This window comes from Penicillium hispanicum (genome assembly GCF_028827665.1).
Source record: "Penicillium hispanicum strain IBT 35686 chromosome Unknown utg000004l_segment0_segment0, whole genome shotgun sequence".
NCBI lineage: Eukaryota > Fungi > Ascomycota > Eurotiomycetes > Eurotiales > Aspergillaceae > Penicillium > Penicillium hispanicum.
Genome location: NW_026623196.1, coordinates 5313 through 14743, shown reverse-complemented (window position 1 = coordinate 14743; position 9431 = coordinate 5313). Strand labels below are relative to the sequence as shown.

General features: G+C 50.0%; 3 protein-coding genes across 3 annotated transcripts; 2 read left to right on the top strand and 1 right to left on the bottom strand.

The window, feature by feature from the left end:
- Window positions 1–294: 294 nt before the first annotated feature.
- N7459_003787 (DUF3405 domain-containing protein) lies at window positions 295–2841 on the bottom strand (the record flags this gene model as incomplete). Its single annotated transcript, XM_056942971.1, has 5 exons — window positions 295–405; window positions 475–519; window positions 583–1429; window positions 1503–2130; window positions 2202–2841. 5 exons carry the CDS (start codon window positions 2839–2841, stop codon window positions 295–297), a joined length of 2271 nt encoding a protein of 756 aa, XP_056799854.1.
- A 1828-nt stretch (window positions 2842–4669) lies between these two features.
- N7459_003786 (uncharacterized protein) lies at window positions 4670–6268 on the top strand (the record flags this gene model as incomplete). The annotated part of the gene is made up of 1 exon (XM_056942970.1): window positions 4670–6268. One exon carries the CDS (start codon window positions 4670–4672, stop codon window positions 6266–6268), a length of 1599 nt encoding a protein of 532 aa, XP_056799853.1.
- Window positions 6269–7560: 1292 nt separating this feature from the next.
- On the top strand, window positions 7561–9150 carry N7459_003785 (uncharacterized protein; the record flags this gene model as incomplete). Its single annotated transcript, XM_056942969.1, has 1 exon — window positions 7561–9150. The coding sequence occupies one exon, from the start codon at window positions 7561–7563 to the stop codon at window positions 9148–9150; it is 1590 nt and encodes a 529-aa protein (XP_056799852.1).
- Between the last annotated feature and the right edge of the window lie 281 nt (window positions 9151–9431).

Here is a 9431-nt window from a genome sequence, read left to right as displayed (position 1 = left end):
AATGCCATGGATGGGTTTGGCAGCCTCAGTGACGACGACTTAACACGGCTACAGGTGCTGTGGAAAGTCGTCGGAAGTGCAGCGCAATATGAAAAGAACTATCGCCTCAAGGTGGCCGATCATCCGATGGTCACGGTGTCAAGGTTGGTATGGAATTAATAACCTCCATGAGAGCTGCATGATGTGTAAGATATAAAGAGGGATAGTGAAGTACAAAAACACCAATGGCCGCCGATCGCTGAATCAACACTCCAGCAGAACCCACTTCGTCTGCATGAATATACTCGAGCACCACTACAGCGCGACTCCAAATGGACGGTCCATCGAACCTTTCTCCAGCTCAACATTTTTGATAGGATGAAGGAATAGGGACGGGTAACAGAGACGACCGAACAGATCCTCGCGCTGAAAAAGAAACCTAGTTAGTACGAGACCCGACATGGACTTGGCCGGGTACGTTGCGCCTTGACATACCAAATCACCGCTATCAAACCAATTCCGGCCATATATATCTTGGTGCTAGAAGGGAAACGGTTAGCGACCGGAATCAATCGAGACCCAGCAAGACCGAAAGCGACCTACCGGTTGATCATTCGTGAATTCGTTGGGGTCGACCTCGTACCCCATCCATCGGCGAAACAGGTCCTCGGCGGTCTGCGCCGAGTACATAAAGCTCGTCCGGTACACAATATGGTCGAGGGCGTGCTCGTTGTAGTTCCAGAAGCTATCAGGCCCACCGTTGATCTTCTCAGGTTCACCAGGGTTCATAATCCGCGCGAGCTCCTTCGGCGTCCACTGGCCGTCGACGTGAACCGGGTGCGGCACATGGACCGCCTTGAGACCGTGCCAGAGCGCGAAGGTTGATAATGTCATCTCTGACACAACGCCCCAGCCTTGATGAACTTGGGCCTTATGGATTTCATGTAGGAGTCGCCTAGATGCCCGCGACATAGTGATCACGGAGGTGCGGCGCGGCGTATCCATAGGGTCCAGATTCCATAGCATATTAGGAAAGGTCCAGTCAGTATTAGTAGGATCAAAAACAGGGAGGAAAGTAATCATATCGGCCTCTTCCCCTACGCCCCAGCTATAGTTGTCCTTTGTGGGGCTATCAACAGGGGGTTTCGGCCCGATCGGAGTCACCCCTTCTTTAGCGACAGGACCCCAGACACTAGGAAGACCGACCATCGACTCATCCACCATCTGCATAAAAGTTTCCCAGGGGCCATGGGCTTCGCGGACGTAGTGATATGCGTTACGCTCCCAAAGGTATTTCCGCGGCTGCTGCTTGGCGAACTCGATCGCTTTATCCAGAAAGTGGTAGGTATGGCCGGTAAAGCGAGCATCAACTTCGATCTGCCAGTAGTATTCAAATTGGGGGTAGAGTTCAGAGAAGATCTGGATCGCCTGAAAATGTTGAAACTTGGCTCTATAGAGAAGATACGATTAGCCATTAAGATATCCATAGTAGTTATTGCCAAACGGCGCGGGTCGAATCATACTCATGCTCTTCCACGTCGGGATACCACGACTGTAGCACCATGTTGTTAAATAGGATCGAGATATCATGGAACTCGGCTGGGATGAAGAGCTTCTTGATCTTCTCGGCGGTGCCGTCGTTGTTATGGATCGGAATATCATCCTTCACGTCCACAAGGATAAAGACCTCGTATTCACCACCGGAATGCAAGCTCAGCTCCATGATCACCGATCGCACATAGTGGATCAGGTTCGGGGTCCATTCCATCTGGTGCCAGACGCGGATCAGCATCGCCGAGCGAGGGTGGTGCCGCGGTGCGTGGTCCGCCGCCGCAGACTCAGCGCCGCTTCTTTTATAGACGTCCGTCTGCTCGTCCCAGGCGGCAAAGGGGAACCTCGAGGGCAACGCCAGAACAGAGTCGAGATTGTCACGCCCGAGCGCATATCGATCGGAATTGCGGGAGTAGCACTTTGCTTGCAAAGTGGCCCAATTGACCGACTCCCAGTCGCGCGGCGGGGGGATAAAGACCCCCCTGACATTCTGATGGTTCTCGCCATATCCATAGGCGGCATAGCGGCTGTAGCGATCGGTGCAGACCTCGCCATCTAGGCCCATAGCGTCATACCCGCCTACCTTGGGCCGAGGGAAATCTGCCCGCGGTGGTTAACGATGCCCGTCACGGGTGCACGCAACCGCCGAGAAGCAGAGGGTACATCCTTACCTTCTTGGTTCCCAGGGAACACAGACATCATGTCCTCGGAATCTTTACGACTGAGAGCGCGACCGTGGGGGCCTTCACAAGCCTGAAACTTGCCTTTCCAGGACTTCTGCCACTCGGGCGAGTTGTAGTCAGGGTACGGATCGTAGATCACGGCGTGTGGCGGGTGATTCAAGGTGTACAGTCCTCCCCGGTAGAAGCGGGGGTCGCTGGAGGCGATTCGGTCAGTATGGCCAGGATATCTTTTACAGGGGAAAGGGAGTAGATACCGCACATCGCGCAGGGTGCCGGTGCCGCGAGGCTCTACAGGCACGAACTCCTCGTCGAACAGAGCCGAATCATCGTAGGGCTGCGCGGGAATGTCACCCGGGTGGAGGATCACTTGCCGGCTTGTTTCTCTAAGCCGCGACATTTCCAGTTCCTTTTGGTTTTCTTCCGCCTCAAGTGGGTTGATATGCGGTGGACGTAAGGACGAGGAGTCGGATTCAACCCCTGGGGGTACTTTCAAGAGGCCATGATATACGGCTCGATGGTGAGCTCCTTTCGGGGACCGGCTATCTTGATAGACCTCAGGCAGTACTCGGAGGAGGATAAATAAAGCGATTGTCAGGGAGATGTAGTAGAGAAGGCCGGAGCGAGACATGGAGGGCAATCATCAACAGGGCGAAGGAGTGTAGGTAGCAAGGGCCAAGGAAAGAAGAAAGAAGGGCATCAACGAGGCTTCGTACTAATCACGCATCCAACCCCTATATATGGATACCAACTTCCACATGCTCGTACCGGATAAGAACTCGCTTCAAGTGGCAACTCGCAACCAGTGGGGGCACATCCAAGGATACTCAGACAAGCCAACGGAGCGTGCGTTGCGATTGGCAGCTCGGTGGGGGTGAGAATGGTGGATCGGAGGATCCTTCGATACAGAGTACGCTATCCTTGAAAGAGGTGAAAGGTGCACGATCAGCACGATGCTACCTCGTCTCGGGGACGAGTAATACTCTGAAATCCCCCCGTACGTGGGTAATAGAGAACTTGCAAAATCCTTGCGGCCCGTCGAAACGCAAGGCTGCAATCTTACAATGCTCTCCTACCTTCTCTCTGTGTCTCTCCATTGCGCACCGTCTCTTTGCTTTCTGTCTCTTGCCCTTTTGTCGTAGGTTCTGCATAGATTCGGCTCGCAGTTCCCTCTTCTTGACTCTCTGGCCGGGATTAGCACTCAATTCAGTTTATCGTCGCCATCACGCGTTGCCGCCCTTGGTATGCGTTGCCACACCTGCAGCAAGGCGGCCTGTTATCGTAATGGTATCCAACTGGGGCGACAGGCAAAGAGAAAAGCAGCCCCCAATCAATTAACCACTCCATCAATCAACATTGTACGACCCGGATGCAGCCTAACGAGCCGCCCCATGTAAGAGGTATACCCAGTGTTACAAAGGTACACTTGCCTATCTTAAAGAAGCCAATATGATGGCGGCCTTGACGGCCTCATTCCTCTTAGATTCATCTCCTTGATGTATCGGTAAGAAGATTCATGCACTTAGGTCTGGCTAACTATAGGTTGCATGGCAGTGAAAAGCATCACAGTTGGTCGCCAAAGATGATACCACGGATTGGGTGGTATCGGTTTGCCTTTTCTAGATTGGGGCCAGGCTCTCGGTTTCGGAAAGGACATGGGTTCGAGCAGCCACTTGTGTGGAGGGCGAATAATAATGTGTTCGAGTGAGGAAATGGATGGCAAGAAGATACTCGAAGCGCCTCAGGGGTATCTACGGGTCTAGGGCCGGCATACCGCCCATTGCATCCATGGACCACCCGAGCATGGGCTCTTGCGTGATCGTTTATGGAAGATATAACTACATGATCCATGAGGCTGCCTCTAATCTTCGAATCCTTGAGGTTGTTATGTTTCCTTCCAAGATTGGGTTGGGGAGATATAGTGCAATAGAAAACCTGATTTGGTTGAACATATAGACCGAAATTGCGTGGGATACAAACCTCAGACGACCTTCAGCTCCTTCATGTACGCTCCTTGACTTACAGGGATCCTTCAACCAATGGCACATATAGAGATCGGAGGTCGACGGAGGACCTCGGGAGGTTATCTGTATCGGTAATAGCGCATCCAGCAACCCGCAAATATACTAAAAGACCCACCCACGACGGCGGTCCCCGGTCACCCAATAACAGGCCGTCACCAATAGTAAGGAACTCCATAGGAAGAAAGACAATTATGGTAGGTTTCATGGCTAGTTGAAATAGCTAGACATCTGGGGCTGGCTCGCCCAGGGGGGCAAATCGGAATATATAGACAGCCTTGGGATGGAAATTATGTAACCCAATGAAGTCACCGAATTTCTTCCATGTCTCCCAGAACTGGGCTGATCAGCTCTTGTTAGCCTTGTGACGATACGGTACTCAGTAGAAAGAGGGGCGTTGGTCCCGATACTAGAATTAGGGGGAATCCTCTGCTATATATGTACCATCCCAATATTAACCCACTAGAGCAGCGGCTCAAGCTCACCAACCCTCCTGAATACAACATCATGGCAAAGTCTGGTATTCTCCGGCAGCTGCCTCGAAAAGTCAGGAACGTGGCTGGTGCCCTCTTGATCTTCTCAGTCTTGGCTATACTATTCTCCAGGAAGATTGGAAAGCTTCCGGGCCTTGACCGCGATTCTCGACTTCTTCATCCTCCTCTCTCCCAGGATCTTTCTCCCTTCCTGAAAACTCCCTCCTCGAATTATCCACCGCAATCGATATCGAAACCTGTTCCATCCCCTGATGGCAGCAGCAGGCCTGGCTGCTATATCGACCACAAGCTGATCAAATCCTTGACGACCGATTCTGTTCTATATTCACGATGGGATATTGCAGTGGAACAGACCGAGAGCTTTCAGAACTTCTCGAAACAACTGGATGTTCCTGTCCCTGCATTCATCCCTCTCAAGCTTAGTGATGAAGGTCACCAATCACTCGGCAAATGTACCCCTGATGTCAAAATCACCGCTCCTACCCCAGTACCCATCGACGCTTCTCATATTATGTTCGGCCTTGCCACCTCTTTAGAACGACTTTATGACTCTCTGGATATAATCGCCCACTGGGCTGGAGGTACACATGCGCGAATATTTGCAGCGGTTGAATATGGTCACCATTCTGCAATCATCAAGAGGGCTGCTGAGTTAGATATCGATCTTACCCTCGTCGAAACCGACGAAGAGGTACTCGATCGTTATATCTCGCTGACTAGGATTCTCCTTGAGAACCGTGATAGTGCATCGCAATGGGGTGTTATCATAGATGATGATACATTCTTCCCCTCTATGCATAACCTTGTCAAGCGTCTTGCAGTCTATGATACTACAAAGCCTCAATACGTTGGAGCAATGACCGAGGATATAACAGAGATTTTGAAAGCTGGATATATAGCATATGGAGGAGCTGGTATCTTTCTGTCTCTTCCACTGCTAGAAGAGATGGATAGACATTATGATGACTGCATTCAACTCACAGAACAACATGGCGATAAAAGGATCTCTCAGTGTATTTTCTTCTACACTGATACTAAGTTCACCTGGGAGTACGGACTCCATCAGCTGGACTTTTGGGCAAATGATGGCTCTGGATTCTATGAATCCGGTCGTTCCTTGCCTTTGTCCCTCCACCACTGGAAATCCGCTGAGTGGTTCCCGGTTGACATCTTGGGTATGACCCAAGTCTCGTCAATCTGTGGAGATGAGTGCCAACTTCACCGATGGCGGATCTCGAATACAGACGACTGGTTCTTTATCAACGGCTTTTCGATCATCCACCATTCCTACCCTATCACAGAGGCAGACGAACGCGGCATGGAACAGACCTGGGACCCAAGCCCATGGGCGCGAGAGGAGGGTTTCGCATATAGTCTGGGACCCTTACGACCAAAGGACGAAGAGAAAACCACCCTACATCTCCGATATGCAGGTGTGGAACAGGACGGGACCGTCCGCCAGATTTATGTCTACGACCCGGAAGACGACAGTCCGCCCTACGTCCATGAGGTTGTGTGGCGGCTGACGAAGGGGACAGGATAGTCGGATTTTGTGAGACGCTGCGGCCGGATCTTTCGCCTATTTCAAATGCTCCATTTCTCCTGTTCTTGTTCGAAAGAAGGTCTACCAAGCGCATCTCTTTGCTGTATGAAACACCCTGTATCTGAAATTTAATTCGCAAGTCACTGTCCAGTGGCTAAGCAGTCAATTCATCGATCAACATTCTATTAACCCGGTGCATCCTAACTAGCATGCGTAGTGGCTATACCGGCGATCCATTCGACCGAAGCAAGAATGCCACCCCATCTTCTGAACGAGTGAATATAGACGAAGGAAACAGAAATAGAGCTGCCCAAACGGACCTGGTGGTATATTGCGCACAGCACGTGCTAGCCAGATACTCGCGTTGGGTCTTGGATGGCTTCAATCGCAGCTTGACTGTCGGGGAAGATAGCCAGCCTTCTGCGGATCCCATTTTTCCTGACTCGGCCCCTTGAGGAGACCAATTTGGGTTGGGGATATGGATGGCGATGGGTATAGATTACTTATAACTCCTGGTGGCGCAGACTGTGAACGCCTTTCACGGGTTCCAGCTCATTAGGCCTAGGGATTTTCGAGTCCTACCGAGCTGGTTGCCGAATCGCTGCCGAATGAATGCGCACCGTAACACTCAGGTCTTCTTCTAGTTCTCTAGTTAATACAGTTCTTTTGTTGATTCTATTGACTCATTCAATCCAATTCCTTCTTGGACAGCATCGATGCTTCTATCATCATCATCACCTTTCCCCTGCTACAGCTCAACATTCTACATTTTACTTGTGAGACTCAGTCGAGCTTGTCCCTTGATCCGAACTCTATTAGATGTGTTTAAATACCTCCCATCCTCTCTTATTACACGTCCCTAGTTAAACTGCTTTGCTTATCTCTACTCTCCCTCTCTTTTTGCAAGCCAATATGTCTCTGTCTAAACCTAGCCCCTTTATATAGAAGATCAAGTGGAATAAGTACCTAGACTTAATCCCTCGTAGCTAGGGCTCTACTGGGCAGTAGAGAGAGGGAGAGAGCGTAAGCTATCTATGTGGCTGGAGTGACAGTCTCAGTCTCAGGTAGCCGCCATCGTACTCATTTGTACTTAAGGCCATCTACAGTTACTTGGAAAAGCTATTTTTGGTAAATATCAGGCGTCCAACTCTCGGGCCTTATATAACCCGGTACGCGCCCATCTCAAGCCGTGTGATTGCACAAATTTCGGAAGTGCCTTCGCGACCATCATTCCTCTTGCTTTCCCAACATCTTCCAGCATTCAAACTTCTACAATCTCGGCAAGGTCCATCATGGAGCATGAATTTGGGCTTGCATACATTAACGACTGGCTTGAAAGGGGGATGCTAAGCAAAGAGTTTATCTTAGGACGCCTGGACCAAGAAATCAAAACCAGTTGCTCCCTCCGCGAGGAAGAAAGGCTAGCCCTCAAGAGGAGCTTCCAATCAGTATGCACCGATGAAGGTCTTCTTACCGAAGCTGGGTTCATTTCGCTCCTACAAGCAAAGACGATACTGCCACATTTTCCAGAGGGCATCGAAATTTCGAAGGCATTGTATACAAGCCTCGCATATCTCAGTACTTTACCATTTCCCAAAAGCCCAGAAAAGACTACCTCTCACCCTGGTCTATCGCTCGCACAACTTACTCGGTGTTTGGTGTGGGCGCTTCCAGGCAATCATAAATACATTATGACGGAAGACAATTTCTCTCGTGCGCGGACCAAGTCTGACCACCGCCGAATAATCTTCCAGAGCTTGGCTTTTGCAACTCATGATAAACCATATGACCCCAAAAGGGCGCGTCAATTGGCACTACAAAATGCGTTGGATGTGGATACCGAGAACGACCTCATTTTTGCCTTGTCAAATCATGATGACGATGGTGATGAGATTTACCATGACCTGCTTGACGTGCTATACTCCATGCAGCCCGAGAATCTCCCTCTTGCGCCCGTTACTCGAGATTCATTCCGGTCCATAGCGAAGCGAATTGGGAGGGAAAACGAGCTAGCCTCTCTGCATTCCATTGGCATTCCCATCGAACTGTTTGTTTCTCTGGTTAAGCTATTTTTGGCATTGCAGTTTGAGTCTCCGAGCACCAGAGTGGATCTGAACCAGTTTAACGCTGCTGCGCAGTCTATAAGCTCTGCTTTCTGCGAGGAGAAGAACTCTGGGATTATCACCTGGCCGATGTTTAACTATGGATTGAGAAATGTTGTGCCGTACCTCCTCGACCCTTTTTACCATTTGCTGTCCATGGCGCTTTTGGAAGATACCGGGGAGTACTTTCTCATGACCCCAACTGATCCACCCACGACAGTCGGGGGCATTCTCGGGCTGCCCCATATGAGTCAACTGTCGACCTTCCTCATCGGTTGCATTGACTTCGATGCGCTTCGTCGCATGGAGCACTACTCTGGCTTGGATCTTCCAACACCTGCTGGGCTTGTGAGTGCGATAGAATCAGTCCCCGACGAGGCTATCGTAGTACTCTCAGGGTCAACAGCAACAGGGAAAAATTTTATTTTTGGTGTCTTCAGTCCTAAACCACTGGCTGATCGGACCAGCGTGCAGAGTCTCGACCCAAACCATCTTGGTCTTGAGCCATGTTCTATCTTTCAGCTAGCTCCTACTCAGGATATTTTCAGAGGAGTAGCAGGTAGGCCTGGATGGATATTAGATGACGAAGGTGTCGTATTTGGACAGAGCGGTGGTGTGCGGATGGCATTAAGAGACGGGTTAAGTCGTATTGAGATTACACACGAAGTTTCTAAGGGAGACGAGACGACAGAAGTCTACAAGTCAAATCCGTGGAGGAGTAGTTGGGCACTTAGTATCGCAGTATCGGAGATAGAGATTTGGAGTGAACCAGATCTATAAAGGCTAACTATTCTCATAATAGTTTGCCAAACCATGTATAGTTCACCAATTACATTCTATATTCTACCGCTTCTATAAGGCAAGGGTGACCCATTTGTTACTAGTAATTACTATGAGGCTGTTGTGAATTCTAATATTTATGTAGCCAGTCTCCCAAATTAAACCCTAAAACCCTAAATCAAGGGTTACGGATTGGCTAAGCTAGTACACTACTAGCTATAGAGAACTACAATCTACGTATAGTGTATAAGAGAACTAAGAAAATAAGGGCTCGACCTAAA